We start from the raw sequence: 19,728 nt of genomic DNA, 5'->3' as shown, positions 1-19,728 counted from the left end.
GAAAGCTGGGCGGGGGGGCCGCTGCTCGGGGACTGGCTGGGCATCGGGCGGCGGGGGGTGAGCAATTGTACAGTGCATCACTTGCTTTGTGTAGTATTATTATTATCATATTATTATTATAATTTTATTTCAATTATTAAACTGTGTTTATCTCAACCCACGAGTTTTTCTAACTTGTGCTCTTCCAATTCTCTCCCCCATCCCACCGGGTGGGGGGGAGTGAGCGAGCAGCTGCGTGGTGCTTAGTTGCCGACTGAGATTAAACCACGACAGGGTACAGAGGTTATACCTTTTCTTATAAGAGAATATGCCAGGGTACAGATGAATGACATATAATAATACTTGGTGTTTCTATGAAAGTTTCCAAGTCACAGATTCCAACTGCAGAAAAAAAAAATGTACTGCAGGCCATAAATGCAATGCTGACTGTGATACCAGCATACAAGGTCTTGTGCTAAAATGAGAGGATTTATTCTTCAGAAGAAAGAGGGATAATAAAAATTAAGAACAAGTTTCAGGATTATCTCCAGTTTCTAGACTACTGGAGAGAGCTGAAAGGCTGCCTGGCAAAATCCTCTGCACCACAAGGCAGGACAGCTGTAAATATCTTTTGCTCTGGAAGTGTTCAAATACATCTACCACAAAAAGAAACACATTCTATAGTCATTGTAAAACCCAAGTAAGGACCTTCATTCTTAAACACACTCAAAAGAGTAAATGGGAAGCACTTTCCATCACGTACAAGGGGAAAATTTCTGCTAATGCAGAACATTTTCCTATGCACGATCATTCAGGAATTCTTTGGCAGATAACTTAGACAACTACTCCTTATCCTTGCCTGAAAGTGCCTAAAGAAAAAAAAGCTTATTTTTTTTGGCAGTAAACATATGATTTACAGATTGGATAAAAACATGGGAACAATCTGAAGTTGCAGGCACATTTTCTAGTTCTTTTAACAAAAATGCATGAAGTCCATATCTATGAATGAAAAAAATAAGCTAATAAGATATTAATATGAATTATTAAAATAGGGTAGCATTCACATTATCTCTTTTAGGCATCTATCAGCTTAGGGCACTGAAGTTAGCAGTTCTGTTTTAAATAAATGAGTAGAAGTGACTGCTTTGGAATAGACTCAAGGAATGAAGTTAGGCAGTTGAAGTGGATGCTAAGAATGCTCTCCCAGTGAGCAGCAAGTTTCTAATCAACTTCACATATTAAGATGACAGTCCTCAGAAACTGTTAAAGAACTGAAAGATACACACATATTTTTTAAAAATGGTAATTATAAAAGGAGTGTCATTTTACGCTATCTCAAATAAATAACACTGAATAAACTATTACAGAAGCAATAAGGACAAGTACAAAGGGTACTACTCTATTTGGACTTACCAGCTTGGATTGGTACTGCTCAAGGATCTCTATACTCTAGATTCAGCTATATTACCTCTCTCACTTTCCTCCATTACAAAACACTGTATGTTCTTTTAGCTTTATTTACAATGTTTATTACTTTTGTTTATTAATGAGTGCAAGACACCTGTCATACACTATGATCATCTATATAATTTTATATAGGACACAAATCAGGCAAAATAAAGGCTATGTTAAAGTTTGAGGTCTAATTGCTAATGCTGCTTCAAGGAAATTAAATATACCTGCACCAGTAAACAGTGGTTGCAAAAACAGGCAGACACTCCCATTTTATATTGGTGTAATCACAGATATACAATCTCCAATTAAGCAGGCAATATCCCAGAACTCCATGTGGGAGGAAAATATAGCCCAAAGTCATCTCTCTTGGAACAACCAAAGTAGGCCGTATAAAAACACAAAGTATAAAGCAAAATATATTTGTTAAACAAACTATTCAATTACTAAAAATATAAGCGTCAGCTGACAACAGTGACTCTCCTCAGAAGAGATTTATAATTTCATATAGTAGTCCAGGGTATTTTAGAGTAACCAGACACCATTTGCTACAGATATTATTGCGTACATGAATTTTAAACTCGTTTTACTATGCCAGTATCAATTGTTTATGATTACTTGTTATTGTGGTAGTAGAAACATTATACAATGAGGACTATTTAAATGCCTCTGCTGTAGAAAGTAAAATCCATGTATCAAAAAAAGTACACCCCCCCAATATAGTATTATGATTTTCTAAGGTTTCTAACACAGCAATACATTCAGAAAAAAGTTACAGCCCTCCTCTTCTATTAGTCTTTCAAAGTCATTAATCCATTACTGTAAATTGATATTGATAGCAAAAACACACCCACCTTTCCGTTCAAAAAGCTTCAGTATTACAAATTTGAACATGCCGGGAGGCTTGATACCTAGCTTTTGCTTATGAAGCAAAACAAACTGCAATACAAATTGATCATTGCACATGTTCAACCAATCACCTAATGAGACCGGGGCTTCCTAATGCATTACTTCTAGATGCATAGATGCTTCTAGTGAATTCTGCTCTAAAAATTCAGTGTATTACTGTCTATCAGTAGAAGAAATTACTCCACAATTGCCTATGGGATTATATTAATTCCCATGTTACAAGGTCAATAAGCTCTTGCTGTCAGTCATTTGTTCTATACCAGGATCGGTCTTTGAGATCCAAATGTAGTTGCATTTGTTAACTAGTAATATGCTTCAAAGGTGTGGGTTTTTTTAAAAACAAAAAGTATAAGTTTAAAAAAACAAAATAAGAAAAACACAGAAATACAGAAAAGTAGAATATGAGAAAAATTCAACAATTTCAATAAGTAAAGGAATGCTTAGGAAGAAGGGAGAACAAAAAGAGAGGGGATGTTAGTCAACTCAGAATCAGCAAATCCACATAAGTGGAGGAAGTGGAGAAGATACAGAGAAAAAATCCTCCATATCCCACAGATGGATGAGAGGAAGAGACATGTTTATATTTCAGAATGATAATTAGCACCCAATGAACCCATCACAGGGCTTAGGATACCCACTAACTTATACTGATTTCTAGTAAAAATATAGGACAACTTCTGGGTTTTTTCCATTCTTTTAGGACTGCATGGTCACCTGAAAAGCACATTCTTGAAATGCAGCCATAAAACCTACACAAAAACATCTTTAATTTCCTTTTTAAATTCATGGTTGTAGAATGCATACTGAAGTTATAACAGACTGATAAAAAAACATCAACCAGCAACCACAACCTGCCTTTGATTAGAAGAGTCAACGAAGAAAGTTAGTTCAGAGTACCATTTCATCAACACATGCAAAATCTACAGTCTAGCATACCTTAGGAATTATTTTTCAAATATACTTTTTGTAAACTCAACTGTTTTCAGTTGCTGAACATGTTCTTCCTAGTAGCTCCTAGCAAAACAAAGCAACACATATAAAACAGGCTGCTTAAGATGAGGGTTGCCAGAGTTTTGATCTTGTAATACCACCTACTTAAATAGGAATTAAGTAGAGACCACACAAGGTTCAAGTCAGAGGCAACAGTAAGCCCCACACATGGCACAAGTTGTCTTCCTTTCCTTTTTTAAACAGATTGGGTCTTGTCTCAGCTCTGCATAACCGTTGATATGATTTGATGGCCCCTTTTCCATGACCTTTAAAAATGCATATTCGCACAGGGACATGCTCCTAGAATGACTTTCCACCGAAGAGCAGAATAACATGAAGTCCGTAAGAGCTGTAATTAACTGAGTGCTCTGGGCTGTGGCTGGGCTGGAGGCTCTGCAAGATCAAGCAATTCAGTATCTTGATTTGCTGAGAGCTCTACACTTCAGTATCTGAATTTTCAGGTTAGTTCTGGCACAGGATAAATAAATTGAGAAGCCACTCCAGTCTTGATAATCAGTTATTTTTGTTGATAGCAAGCACAAATAAGAAGTGCCTTCGCAGATCACATATGAGAATCATACAGGCTGCAGGTGGTCTGCTGATAGTGTTTGTGGACTGCCAGTTAAGACCTAGAAACTAAGATGCAGAGTTTTATATCTGCATTTTTCTGTGCCTATAATCTGACTTTGAAGTGCAGCCCAGTCTAGATGATACATGCCTAAGGCTGTTTCTTACTTCTGAAACCCACAGGCTTTATGGGGAACCAAATTACAACATTCAAACTTCCTCATTATATTTGATCACGCATTCTCTTTTCTACTGTACAATCACTTAGAGTAACAAACTAACACTACCAATTCTTATCTAAAACACAGAAAACCTTCAAAGTTGTCAACTGAGGATTTTAAAATTTTGAGCTTTAGGCTTTTCTTCAGACATCTGATAGCAGGGCCAGACCTTTGCTGAAGAACTTTCTAATTCTAACGAGATCATGCTTCTAAGACAGTTCTCAGTTCTAACTTATACAGTTTAGCTTCATTTGATTTCCTTTAATCTTCTATGACCAACGTGCATCTTTTTTTTCCTTTCTCTAGGCTTCGGCCAGTCCCATTCACCTCGGTGCCATTGGTTATCTTCTCTACTTATTCTATGAATATTTTGGCTAAAATTCAGAAATTTCAAATTTTTAAAGTTTACTCAACTAGCTAAACAAACGTAAAATCACAAAATATTAGAACAGTCTCCTTTCTTAAGCCTTCAGTTCAGAACCAAAGTTGAAAAAGCTAACAAGTCTTGTAAGTTGAATGCAGTTAATGAAGATGATAAAATTTCAAACATTTTAATTTACAAAAAGGATCTTTCCAAGTTTGGCTTAAGAAAATAAATCAGCTTCAAGCCAACCCTGACTTCTAGCTTGAGATACATCTTGCTTTGCATCACAACTGCATATATTAAAAAAATTTACAAATTCAACAGTAAAAATAAGTCCTTATGAAACACTTTTTTTTTTAAAACTGAAAATCAAAACACATTGAAAACTTAATAGATTTGTCACAGCCTTTGAAACAAGAAGTCTTACATGAATGATGCTAAATTTAATCCTCTCATTATCCTCCTTGTAAGGAAATTCCTACCACACCTCAAACCAAAACTAAGAGAAGATCAAACCACACAACTTGACCAAGATCACAAAGTATAGACTTGTTTATATCCAAGATAGCCCATACAACAAAAAAGGAACTGAGACTTAATATATCCTATGGCTAGATCTACATCATCTTCTGTAGCTAAATATGCTTTAAATCAAGAGCTTTGCTACAATTATTCGAAAGGACAGACTCTTTTGCTCTGCCACCATGAGATTTTAAGTCTCCTGATAGTTTAAGAGGATTTGGGACACAATCCATAGTTGAAAACGATAGAAAAATATCAGGTATGAAATTAAAATTCTAATTTGGTCCAATTTTTATCTTTAGAGAAAATAGTTTTAATGTTTTCATCTGCTTTATTTAGAACTGTTAATATAACGGAGCTTCCAAAAATTTGCACCATATTCTTTGTCTTGTGCTTAAAACACCCAAAATGTAGCAGCAAAAACACCCAAACTTTGTAGCAGCAAATAACATTTTACTAAGTAGCATAACAAACTTGTTGGGTTTTTTCATTCATCATTATGAATGTATTCTAATTATTTTAAAAATCAATTACTTCTGTTGTTTAGTATTATTTGGGTTTAGCGGTAAAACATAGCTATTCAACTATTTACAGTACTGTTAATAAAGGATTATATAGTTTTAATTTTACTCTTTCAACCTCTCCCTTATATTCTGTATTCTCTACATAAATACACAACTGCTTTATTTTAGTTCCAGTATTGCCAACTCCTACAATATTACTTTTGCTCATGGCTTCTGGTGCTTTTCTTTATATCCCAAATGTTAGAATCATGCATCATTTATCTTCTTAAACAATGTTCTTGTCCTCAATGTTACAGAGGAAACCTGAAAAGGTCAAGCAAATCATCAGCTTCAGGAAGCTCAAAGACAAAAAAGAAGTAAACCTTACTTTTGCATTATTTTCTCAAATATGATACCTCTAAGGCACTTACGCTTTTTTAAGAACCAGATTCTTCCTTGTGAATAGATTTTGAAATAATGTAATTCTTTTACCAAACCAAAATCATAATTAAATGATTTTGATAAATCATACAATTAATCCAGAACAGCATCTCACTTTAAAAAAAATTGTCCTTTTTCTCCTTTTTTTGCAGATGTCACAGTTATTTAAGTACCATATAGCAGCAAAAGCAGATAACCATGCCTTTTTTTTTCTCCCTCCTAAAAGCTAAGAAAAATATTTTTCTTCAGTAAAATGGTTTAATCTCATGTCATACTTTTCTTTTTCATTGGAAGATTTATGCTCTTTCTATACAACTTAGCGAAAACACATCAGAAACCTACTGTGAATCCTGAACTACAACTTTAAAACAACATTGAGAAGTACATCATCATACCAACAGCACTGTATAGCACAACTACTTTGCAGGAAGGAAACAGGAAATATGGATTGTGGAGGGAAAAAAGTATAAAATGGAAGATATTCATAAGAGCTTTTCTATAGTACATGCTTTCCCTCAATCTTGGTAAGGTTAATTTTTTACTGTTTCTTAACTTCATCCTCCAGAGAACAAATCCTTTGCGTAACCGAATCATTGTAGTTGAATCCGCACTATGAACTAACGACCTCTGAAATATTTTTTAAAGTCTTACTCTCTCAATTGTTTTTTAATGGGAACTGGTAACACTGAAAGAATCTTACAAATAATTTTGAAGTGATTTTAACAAAAGGAGAAATCGCTTCACAGACTTATGACACAGCATCTACAGTAACTGATGATGTGGCACAAAACTTTTTTTTTTTTCTTTTTACTGGCAAATCAGAAGAGGAGCTAAGGCTATTATTTTGCTTTGCCTTCCCACAAGGCTCCTCACCACAAAATATGGCTTAGAGAGCTCTTTTGTTCCTCCAGCTGTGTTAGGCTATTTCTCAGATGACTTCACCAGCACAATAACTTGCCGCCCTCTACAACTTGAGCTTCACAGACTTCCAAAGAGTAAGTTTCCTTGGTAAGCAGGAATAAAATGAACGGATTGTGTTATTTTTGCAGTTAAGAGTGATTCATGCATGTTAAATAATTTTTAGCTTTCAGCTAGTAAACTGCTTACAAATACAGTTACTAAGCTTTGAGTTTATTATAGGTGGTAGAGAATCATGCTTTTAAGATTTTCTATTTTCTTTCAACTTTGTAAGTATGCAATTTATCATATTGTGTGCATCTGACTTGCTTCCCCCATTATCAAGTTTTACCTGACGTGATTCTTGTTTTAAAGCTAGTTAAGTTCTTAGAAATATTTCATGAAGAAGTATAGTATCTCAGTGCTTTGAGACATGACCTGCAAGCCTGACAGGACAGTTACTATGCTACTAAAAATGCACTCAATTACGGCCAAGTTATAAAAAACATCCCCCCAGATACCAGCTCCCCTCTCTCCATAAAACCAGCAAGAGACTTTGGTACCTATTACTTCTCATTCCATCTGAAGCAATGATAGTTCTCTTTACACTGTCTACCTGGCAAGTGGATCACTTGCACGAAGGCCTAAGTAAGCTTTTTCCTCAAACTGAGCAGGACTTTCCCGAGTTGTTCCTCCTGGTTTCTAAAGACTATCGTGGCACTGAGAACTGAAATTATTACTTGGAAATTTTGTGACACCTAGTAGAAGTGCTAAGAGAATAGAACCAGAAGGTGAAGCTAAAGTTCTGGACTGAAACTGAGAGAGAGTAACAGGACTCAAAAGGGAACCAAAAACATGAAATAGGCATGGGGGACAGATTGTGTAAAGATCTGTTCATGAAAAACAAAATCAAGTCACAGGATTTAGAGACAGATTTTACATAGGTAGACACCACCAGGTCTGACTAGAAGTTAGAAATATGGTAATAAGGTATTCTGCCAATACACACTGCCTGAAATCTGAAAACGAATTAATTCCTCCTGAAGCACAGTATTGCTTCTCAACTCAGCAAGTGTCTGCAAAGTTTATCAGCATAGTGCATTTATACAATGCTTCTAGTGCAAGGCTGCTCTCTGTGCAGACAAATTTCTGCCATTTACTTAGATTAGCTCAGACATCTGATGATGCTGTAGGGATATGGACTCCCTGGCTTTGCTGAGGACCTACCTACAGTGGGGTTCCAAACAACTGACTCCATCCAAACCTGTTTTTAAGATTTTAATCAGTTATGAAACTTGATTAAAGGAGCATTCAAATACAAATGATACAAAGTTAGAAATGCAAGTTAGACAATACCACAAATTATTTCACCCAGCCATTGTCACATATGGGCTGTGTGCAACACAGGAAGATTACGAGGATGTATTAAATGCCATGATTGTCACTACTTTTTTTTTTCCTCTTAGGATGCTCTCTCATTCAATTTGTAGAATCCATCATGCATTAGGAATTAATCGCCACTATGAAGCATAGGAAATTAGCACTTGCAAGTCTCATCTCCTTTGTTACTGATTGTTTGGTAAAAAAAATACTAAAAGCATCAAGAAAACAAAGAAAAGAGTCTCCTGATTAAGAAACACGAATCTATTTATAAAAAAACCTGAGAATATCTGCTTTCTTCTGCCTCAGGGTTCCCACACTATACTGAGTGAAGTCTCTTAAAATTTTCCATGATTTGTGTGCTTTGACCTGCAATGTTACACTTTTGACTCATCTGTTGTTTAAGTTGAACAGCTTGACATGATTCACAACTCTAATTCTGCCAAATAATAGGGTTCCTCTGACTGCATAAAGTGCTCTAAAATGTTAGTCTGGCTTTGAGCATCAGAAATTTGACATGCAAAATTATTTGTTTTTCACAACATCAGTACTTCAGCTCAGAAGGGTACTTTGAAGGTGAATTAGTTCATGTCTGTAAAGAACATATGATTACAGAAGCATAGGAAGACTATAAAGAAAACTTCTTATCAACAAAGATTTTATATGATGTGCAGTACACAATGGTTGACTTGTATGTGACTTAAATGATGGGAACAGAAAAATTAAATTTTTATCATCATTAATGCATTGTACTAAGTCAGCCATGTTTTGCAGAAAATAATAGAAAAACAACATAAAATGCCACAGAACAGACAGACACCAACACCATGTAAATTTATTTTACATAAAAGACTATTTCAAAGTAATCTATTTCACTGTTCTGTTTATAGAAACAATCCTGCAATTACCTCACCTTAGTTGAGAAAATATATTTTTAACAAAAATAACTTTGTTTAAAAACAAAGACAACAGACACAAGCCATGGCTTGGATGCTTAGTAAGACTAGCAAATTTCTTCAGAAGGAGCGTAGTATAACACTAACTTGGGTTATTTAGAGAGATGCCGGAATTCCACCCTTGAAGATTTTCAAGGCTCACCCAGACAAAATCTAGGCTGATCTGATCCGCTGTTGGAGATGGAAACACTTGGCACACCAGACTGGACTACATGACCGCCAAAAGCCCCTTCCAAACAACACTTCTATGATTCTACAATATTGACCACACACCATTTGTGTGTTGCAGGTTCATAGTGAGAATAACTAATACATTCGCAAAAAAAGTTTTCATCTTGACAGAGTTTAATAAGGCTATCTATGTTTTTCCAAAGGTCTGAGGACGAAACGTTGCTCAGGAATTCCATCCGCACCCATTTAAAACTAACTTGTAAGGCTGATGCTTAACCCATTACACTTGAAAGAATGCAAGACCTCAAATGTCCAATACAAACCCCAGACTATACCACTTTATGTAAAGTCCTTTTGCAACTTCTCTGTAATAAATTAAAGAGAGAAAGGAACGAAGACTGGGATTTTTTTCTACTCCCAACTGTTATGGTATCCTTCAGTAACAGGCACAGCAAAGGTAGAAAGCTGTTCCTTGTCTGAAGTCAGACAAGAAAACTTATGTTTACTTCAAGGACAGTGTATTTGTTTATTCCTGTTTTCTTGGAAGATACAGAATGAAACTTGTTTTTGCTAATAATATCACTGACAGTGTTGCCAAAAAAAAATGCATTCTTCTATTTTATATTGCTTCTTCTTAAAACTGAAACTTCTGTGATTTACTTTATGACTATCTAATAAACTTATTTTTCCTTCTCATCAACAGGATACAAGATACAAATTTAAATATGGGGATTCTGAACCAGCTATCAATCATTCACCTCCTCTGGGCTGCTATGGTCTTTTGTCAATATGAAGACTATGATTTTGAGGATGAATATGATGAGGAGCCAGATCATCAACATCCAGATTATTTTAATTTTAATCCAAATACACAAGCTGAAGTTCCCCGCTTTCCTTTTCCAGTTGAGTGCGCCAGAGAATGCTTTTGTCCACCAGCTTTTCCGTTATCCATGTACTGTGATCATCGTAAACTTAAGACAATACCAAATATCCCTAGTCACGTCCAACAACTTTATCTGCAAAACAATGATATTGAAGCTGTGCCTGCAGGACCATTCACTAATGTTACCTTCCTAAGAGAAATTAACCTCAGCCACAACAAAATTAAATTTCATATGATTGACCATGGTGTTTTTGCCAAACTTTCAAACTTAGTGCAACTTCATTTACAACATAATGAATTAGAAGAATTTCCATTCCCACTCCCCAGCTCTCTAGAGAGACTCCTCCTTGGTTTCAATAGGATTTCTCGGTTATCAGGAAATGCATTGGAAGGATTACCTAACATAACCATGCTTGACCTTTGCAATAACTTTCTTGATGACTCTGTACTCAAAGAAAAATCCTTTTCAAACATGAAAAACTTAATGCAGCTCAACTTATGCAACAACAAATTACAGACTATGCCTCCTGATCTACCATCGTCACTTATGTATCTCTCTCTTGAAAATAACTCCATTTCTTATATTCCAGAAAACTATTTCAACAGACTTCCAAAAATCATTGCTCTAAGAATGTCCCACAATAACCTGCAGAACATTCCACGCAACACCTTTAATCTACCTAACCTTCTAGAACTTAATCTTGGACATAACAAATTGAAACAAGTATTCTACATTCCAAAAAGTTTGCAGCATTTGTATATTGAAGACAATGACATTGAAAGTATGTTGATGGTTCCAATTCTTTAAAAGCAAAAAACTTAGCGGATTTTGGTGTTGGTTGTGGGAGGGGGTGAGTTCAGCATATTTTCCATCCAGAATTAAGAACTTCTAGCCTAAATCAAAAACTATCAGAAACATCTCTTTTGTTGCGTCCTTGGTTTCAAGGACCTGCCACCTTACAGCTTCTCAGTTAGGTCATGTATAAACCAAGCATAGAATCCAGCAGTCATCAAATTTGCATGTTGTTCAAGAGGTACTCTGATGTCCTTTGCAGAGAGGTGAACTTGAGCTATTAGTGTTCTGAACTAACCAGTTAATGTGGCACTGTATTTCTCAGGAGCAAACGTAGCTATGTAGCTTTTGATCAGCTTACAGTGCAGGAAGAATATCATCTCATCATCTTCAAAATGCAGTGTAAACACATCCTCGGTTAGTTGAGACCAAACGGGTGAAATGAGAAAAGATTTTATTTTTGCACCTTACCCCTAATTCACAATTCTTTGTAAAAGTTAATACCAGTTTTTCATAAAACAAGCTAAAACCTTTTTGGAAATTGCTTCTGATTAGGCAATTGATAAAAACATACAGAGAAAAGGAATTATGAAAATATTCCATTCACATAAAATAGTAATTACATATTGTAGTGGTATTCATATTTATTTTTTTCTTTAACCTACAACATTATACTTTGCAAACCTCAAAAATGTTATCACTGTCATTTACAAAACCAATTTAAAACACAGGGAAGGATTATATTAATACTGTGCACCACTAAAATATTTTCCGTTTTAAATTTCAAAACATAAGTTTCACTTTTGCAATAGGTCTTAAATATAACTGTTTTCTGTATTTTAATTAATATTTTTCTCTCTCTTACAGTCATAAATGTTACTTTGATGTGTCCATCTATTGATCCAATGAACACCAACCAATTAACCTATATACGGGTGGACCAAAATAAGCTTACAATTCCAATAAGCAGATACGCATTCTTTTGCTTCCCTTACATTCGAACCATTTATTATGGTGAACAAAACGTTAATGTCAACAAATCAACTCAGCTAACAATATCAGTGTTTCGACGATTTTTAACACGAGAAGAATACAATGAAGCAGAAGACGATCACGGAACACATGATCATGAAACTGAAGAAGATAATGAAGCAGAAGAAAACTACTTCCATCCTTACTTTCAGTGAAGTAATCATTGTTAATGAGTATACATGGAAACTATTATTTAATTGTGGGGTATTCATATCCATTTTAGAACAGTTGGATAGTTTGGGATATTTAAGATACATCTATAAAGTGGAGATAGGATTTTAGTGTAGGTAAATGTCCTATTATTGATGTAGTAAAAACCATAATACTAGGAGCAAAGAGCACTCACCTCAGCATTAGATAGCAGTCTGATTTATAACTTGGGTTGATGATGCGCACCCATCCTTGGGTGGGCAGTCTAAGCTGAAGAAAATTGACCTGAAGGGGCTTCTATGTTCTAAAGTGATCCAACTTGCAAAATGACTAAAATACAAATCAATGTCATGCTCAATAGGAACAAGCGGATAAGGCCAAAAATCCATCCAGCTATACATCCTACTACTAACAGCAGTAGAAAATAGACACACACTAGAGAAAAGAATAGGAGGATAAGATCACAAAAATACTTCCACAAGGTTCCTGCGCATCTTCCAGAAACACAGATGTTTCTTCTTCCAATTTCTAATCGGACAGGAAAATCACAAACTTTCAGTTTCAAGTCTTCCTCATATTATGTTTGCAATGTCCTGCCAAGGTGTATTATAATATTTACTTCTCAGCTTGAACCTCAACTATCACAACTCTTTTAAAGGAGATTTTAGCTCATTAGTAATATAGGCAGTAAATGACCTTTCGTCAAAGGTCTTATGATCCAGAGAAAAGGATGTGCATTAATATAACTGAACTATTTTTATCTACATTTTACCTGTGCTTTAGTCCATATTATTTTAGAAGGCACCTAAAAATGTAATACAATCCTTTTAGTAGAATTGTTCATCAAGTAGAACAGGTACAAATAGTAGCATTCCAGGTTCTTTAAATTATTAATTTAGACTATCCCTCTGCATAGCTAATACCAATTAGCTATATTCTGCTTCAAAGTAGAACAAAAATTGCTTTAAGCAGTCTAAAGAAAAGTATTATTTGAGCTACTCAGTTTTTTATTATGTCTTATGCCTAGAAAGAGATCCAAATAACTACAGGGTAAGAGAATATTATAGGGCACTTTACTGTTTTTGTTTTATTAAATTCTTCATTTTTCAGCACTTTTTTCCTGATCAATCTTTGTTAGCAGTGAGGAAGAATCACCATTTTCAACAAGAAAAAAAATGAATGCAAGAAATAGAACCATACATCATACTACCAATTTTACATTATACTCTAAGTATGGAAAACTAAGGTGGCTATATAAAAATTATGTGAGCAAATTTGTATTAGAATTCCTAAAAAGTTTCAGACAGGTTTGGTTTTCTCTCTTACAATTTCAGTTATTTTTCTAAGCCCATCTTAGTATATTTTGGTTTCTGATGCAAAAACTAATGTATTAACAAAATGAAAATACTTAATGTTACTTTTTTTTAATGGAAAGAAATTCCTCATAAGCCGATGAATATAACCCTTTAAGAACATATATAGTCTTTAATAACAACAGGTTCTAAAAATTTGTTGATACAAAATTTATCATATCATTATTAAGTTGTGGGTCTTAGGTCAACTAACTCAAGAAATCTATTCTTTCTCTTCTTCCCCTTTTTCTTATCTACTTTCTGATACAATATTCATGGCAAAATATTTTATGGTCACCCCACAAATTTACAGTGCAGCAGAATTTATCTTCCTCTTTTTTTAAAAAAAGGTTTATTAACATTATCAACCTCAAGTACCTCTGGCTTCATGAAGGAGGAATAGTTTTATTAATATAAACATGTAGCATATTAACCTTAGGGAACCTTTATAACTTTTCATCTATTTCATCTTTTCAGATTTTAAGTATAAGTGAATAGTGCACAAAATGCAAATCTAAATTAATACAGGCTTTTTTGAAAGGCTTGCTCAACTTTAAAAAAGAACGCTATTCAAATATAGTACGAGTATTATATCTTTTATCACAAACTTTCTGCTTTTTAAAAACATTTATGAAGCAAAGCTTCGCTTTAAAGTAGAACTAAAGATACTGACTTTGCAGCAACTAGTTACATATGTTTCTTAAAGTTTAACTATAAGTCAAACTGATAATTATTGAAAACTTTAGAGCTGTTTTATTACATTAAACTCATTCAGATGGAACATGAGAATTGTATTACAAGCAGAACCATCATAACTCACTTTTCATTCAGTTAATATTATCGTATCTTATCTGTGGCAAATACAATGCTATTCATTAAAAAAGATTTTAGGGTGGTCAGGGAACTAAAGACTTGCTAGCCTTATGTCTGTATTAAAAAAATGAGAAGTTATAATAAAGTACAGAATTAATGGATACCTAGATAAATACAATTTGCTCTGGTAAGACTGGGCACGGCTTCTCATGAAGGATGTGGAAAAGGGAGACTCTGGTCCAAACAATCTACAAAATTTTCTGAAAGGTTTTTAAGGAAATTAAGCTGCCACAGATTAAGAGGTGACAGCACAGACAAAGTTAAATAAAATGTAAGAAACAGCATAAGAATAAACGGTCAGTTCTTGTTGTGGAGGGAGCCCACTGGTGGGAGTTTTGCAAAGGGCCTGTGCTGGAATTTATTCAATTTAATATACTTGCAAAAGATAGACAAATCAGGCTGAGAAGTGAGATGACAATGAAGATTCCTAAGCACCAATGAAGAATGACTGCAGAAGGACCTCAGGATGCTAAAATAGCCAATGAAATTCAACATTGTTAAATTAAAAGTGATATCCATGGAAAAGATCATATTAGCTTCACATAAAAGCTAACAAAGCACGACCTCACCACCACCACTCAGGAGCAAGACTCAGAAGTAATAATAGGCGGTTCAATGAAAACACTGGCTTAGTACTCAGTAGCAGTAAAAAGGAAACTCAGATGTAGAAGGTAACTAGAGAGAAATAGAAAACAAGAGACATCATCTTGCCACTATAAATTTGTGGCTCATCCAGACATTAAACACACTATTGATTTCCAAGCCCTTCAGGTAGCTATAATCTCTACATATGGCATAATTAGAAAAGGATCAGAGAAATGATTCTATGAAAGACAATAAGGTCACCAAAGGTAAGGAGTGGCTTCTATATAAGCAACACGGAGTAGGCTAGAACTCACCAGTTCAGAAAAGAAATGGCTAAGGGGAGATATAGGAGATAGCCACAAAATTATGAGTTGCATACACAGCATGGGTCTGGGGATTAACCGCTCCAGTAGAAGAGCAAGGAGCCATCAAATGAAGCTAGTATGTACCAGCTACAAACTAGAAAAGCAAAAGTTTGTAAGCAATGAGTAGTCAGCCCATTAAACTGCATGCCTGAGAACACAGTGGATGCAGCAGGAATTTTATACCTGGTTTCAAGGGAAGACTGGGTAAGTAATTGTATTTCTTGGAAGAGATCCATTATAGGTTGTTAGACAAAGGTACAAAAGTGCTGAGCTGAAAATAGCTGAAGAATAGAAGAATATTTGGAGACAGGATGAGACAAGAATCATACATACTTGTCCTATTCTCAGTCTTCCCGAAGCATCTGCTTATGGCCATTGTTGGAGACAAGATATTGTACACTAATCTTTATTTTGAATTCCACACCCAGTTCTATGTTCTCACTATCCTGGACTATGGTAACATGCTGGTATTCCTCTTCACTACTAGTAAATGCTTATTGCCTTGATATAGTTGAATTTTAAACTTTTTTTTAAGCACTACCAACTATGGTTATATGCCAAGGCATATTCTAGCTCATTAGATTTGGGAACAGCATGTCTACAATGCTCCGTGTTGCAGTGTTCTGTAGCAGACAGACACCCATACTGATTCAGGTACACAAAGCAGCCTAGCCGTCTAAGTGTGGAGCTCTGTATAAACCAAATTATACCACTACATAACCACATAGATTTTGGTATCAAAACATATTTGCTTCATGTTTGCTCTGGTGTTTATCTTCTGAATATTATGTTGTCTTTTTAAGCAGGAAATAGATTCATAAACTAAGAACTAAACATGCATTAAAATGCTACTTATTTTATCAGTAATAGCAAAACCTAACAAGTATCAAACAGCTTAATTACTTTATTTACAGCAGAGTCAATAAACACAGAAACAAAGCCTGATCTGGTTTACAACACTGTGTCTGCATCAGCAATTAAGCACTAGGGTGGATCAATAGAGCAAAATACTTGTGATGAGGCCACGAGACCCCTCTGTTTTTTGAAGGAGAGGAGCTTTACTTCAGACTAGCCCTAGCCACTAATTAAAATCCATTAGCAGCTGCAGCACATCAGATGCACCCCTGAATACATACATCATCTGGTTTGCTATATCCAAAAAGAATACTCCACATACTTCAAAGAGCACTGTGATGTGAATCAAGGTGCAGTAAGTTGGGGTTATCAGGAGATTCGCTTCAAAAATGCACTCCTGATTCTAATTAAAACACTAACAGAAACATAACCAGAAACACAGCAACTGAGAAAAATGAAATCTCAGTTCTACTTTCAGCTTTGGACAAACTATTCTGAAAAAACATGTTTTCCAAGTCTTATCTGTGTAAACAAGGATGGAACCTTCTTGAACTCTACGCTAAATATTATCAGCATTATCCAGAGTGCATAATAATTAACAAGGTTGGGTTAGACAACCATAGAATATTTTCATACCCATGTAAACCTATAGGGGAAGAGTCTCACAGATTTCTGGAAAACATTCAGTTATGACTAAACATAATTAAAGCTCTCAAAACTACAATAAAACTGACAAATAGATTTTTTCACAAAAATCTATACCACAAGAGGCTATTGTAAAAATCAAAATAAAGAAAGAGAAATAACAGTAGTTTAATCCAACTGTCTACATTTCTTCCTTTAGCCTCAAAACAGTGGGAATATATTTTGCCTTTTTCCATTTTTTGTTGTTGCTGCTATTTAATACTTATAAGGCTTACTTTTTGAGATATTTACTTCAGTATTCTGGTAATAAAAGTTACACAGATTAAAAAAGAAACTCCTTTATAGAAAACAGATGGTTTACATTTCAAGTTTTCTGACTTTTAACATATTCACATTCCACTTTTACAATATGAATCAATTTCCTTCTTTGTTGCCCAACTTGATCACTGCAAGCAATAAACATAGGAATTTCCTATCTGAAAGACACCAAAGGAGAACATACTATTTTAACAAAAAAATTATACACCAAAAAGGTTTTGCAATCATTTTCCAATACTACTGCAAAAGTATGAACTCTTCAGCTATAAACCAAATCGTGTATACACTATTGGAAGTTATGGAACTCCACAAATATACACATTTATCATATAATGTTTTAAACTATTCTGTACAAAATTTAAATTTCTAACAACCTAATTAATTTAAAAGGAAAATAATATCTTAATCTTTTAATTAATTGCATAAATTTGTCATCTACAGAGAAAAATAAATCAACCTTCCCCTATTACAAAGCACAATACAAGGAAAAAAATAGATAAATATGAAGATTAGCCATAAATATAGAGAGGAAAGTAGATGCTATGAATAACATAAGGAACAGATAACAGGAACATAGAAGTAAAATACATAAGGCCAATGAGTCTTGGAGCCCTGGCTCTAGTGTCCCTGTAGACATAGTAATGGCTCTCAACAAATGATGATACAGTTATAAAGAAGTAATGTCAATTCAGGAAGGTATTCTAAGCAATTTTAATACATTGAGGTAGGCTGGCTTTTGATTCAGGATATAACTGATGATATATAGGCAAAGTTCAAGAGAACATATGTTCAACAGAGGGGTCTGGGTAAATAGCAGACAGTACTATTACTCCAGTTACCATTTGTATTTGTTAACTGTAGTTTGATTCCTGTTTACTATCGTGCATCACTTTAAAAATGTGCTTTATTCATTTACAACACAGTAACTGATACAAGGAGTCTGTTTCTTTTGCAGAAATGCAAGGAATAAGGTAATGTCTTCAGCTTTAAAAAATTCTGATTATAAAATCAGAAACATATGGAAGGATGTTCATACAATCGCTAGGTCATTTTTCAGCTGTCTCTATTTTGCAGCTGGTGGCCCTAACAGTGACCTAAACTTAATCTAATTCACTGAGCCTTGGAAATAGTTGCAACTTTTCATAAAAATACCGGAGGTGTTTATGCATAACTATTTCATATCTGGTACTTTTCTGGTCATTCTGAATCTTTAGGAATGTTCTAAGTTTTCTCTGTAAGACATGATGACCATTTATTTTACATTTAATACTACCTCCGAACCCTCCTCCATCCCTCAAGGATGCTGAATTGGAATATACTTTGCTTAATATTACACAACTCTTCTATAGCATCACCTTCAATCCAATTTCTGTGCATTGCTCAAGAAAAACCAGGAGACTGCTTCCTCCCTTTTGGGTACTCTGGCTTTTTGTTCCCAGAATGAATGCAGCCCCAGCATAAGCACAGACATTAAACTGCCTTAAAACTGTTTTTACACCCTTGTATCAGGATCTCAACAAAAAGCAGATGGGGATGCAGGAGTCACAGAGAAGTTCCATATCACACATAAATGCAGCAGTCAAAACATGTAGCTGTACCATCAAAGAGACAAAAATAATTTTAGTAGGTAAAATTAACCAGGCCACACAAACAGTCAAGCAGAAAAGGCCTGTATGTTAGAAAAAGAAAATGATGTAGAGAACAAACCAGAACACTTCTTTATTTCAAGTTAAAAAAAGAAGAAAATAAAAAGACAAATATTGAGTTCAGTTTTAATATCACTTCATGCCTTTGTTCTCTTTAACAGTAAATCTATGTTTCACTGCTTGCAGGTTATTTTGTGCATGTTATCAGGCTGGTTCAATAACTACCTTTTACTCTACAAAACCTTTTCTATTATAATTATTCCAATCCAGAGCAGCTGGTCAACATTGTAAAGTGTTTGATCACACTTCATACAAAAGATATGCTAAGGAATATTGAACGTGTTACCTTCCACATGGAGCAAAAAAAAAAAATCACATACAAAAGAAAACTCAGCATTGTGTCTAGGTCTATAAATGCCCAGAAGCTTTTAAAAGCTTTCCTAATTTGTCCCCATCTCATTCTGTCACAGACACATTTCTACCCAAGACACTAATTTTTGAATATTCTGTGTAAGTGATTCTCAATATTCATCAGGCATAAGGAAGCTAAGCAATAATCCATACGTCTTTCTTCCAAGAATGCTTAAAAACAGTAAAACCCAGAAACTACAGAACCTGCCAATATTGTCCTTTGAAGAGTATGATACAAGATGAAAGCCAAGGTCTTCAAGCAGCTGCAAAAAATATACTTTCTTTGCCTAAACAGAGAACAAATCTGAGTATTTAAAAGTTAAAAAAGTCTCAGCTTTGGCTTATTTCATAAGGAATATCTTGATAGCAACCTTACTGCACTCTCCCTAGTGCTGCCTCATAACCCTATTAACCCACACACCCAAAAATAAGACTTCCCCCCCCCCCCTTCATTTTCTTCTTCTTCCT

The 19,728-nt window shown here is 34.8% G+C and overlaps 2 protein-coding genes across 4 annotated transcripts in view; one reads left to right on the top strand and one right to left on the bottom strand.

Annotated features, from left to right (window-relative positions):
* The window catches only part of CENPP (centromere protein P), a 169,426-nt gene that overhangs the window by 107,507 nt on the left and 42,191 nt on the right, over positions 1-19,728 (bottom strand). The gene's annotated exons all lie outside the window — the stretch shown is intronic.
* On the top strand, positions 10,078-12,215 carry OMD (osteomodulin). Its single transcript, XM_009274613.1, has 2 exons — positions 10,078-11,017; positions 11,896-12,215. Exons 1-2 carry the CDS (start codon positions 10,078-10,080, stop codon positions 12,213-12,215), a joined length of 1,260 nt encoding a protein of 419 aa, XP_009272888.1.

The sequence above is a fragment of the Aptenodytes forsteri genome, unplaced genomic scaffold, assembly GCF_000699145.1.
Source record: "Aptenodytes forsteri isolate BGI_AS27 unplaced genomic scaffold, ASM69914v1 Scaffold240, whole genome shotgun sequence".
NCBI classification, from domain to species: Eukaryota; Metazoa; Chordata; class Aves; order Sphenisciformes; family Spheniscidae; genus Aptenodytes; species Aptenodytes forsteri.
Note: the sequence above shows the minus strand (reverse complement) of the source record. Positions and strands in the feature narration are given on the sequence as shown.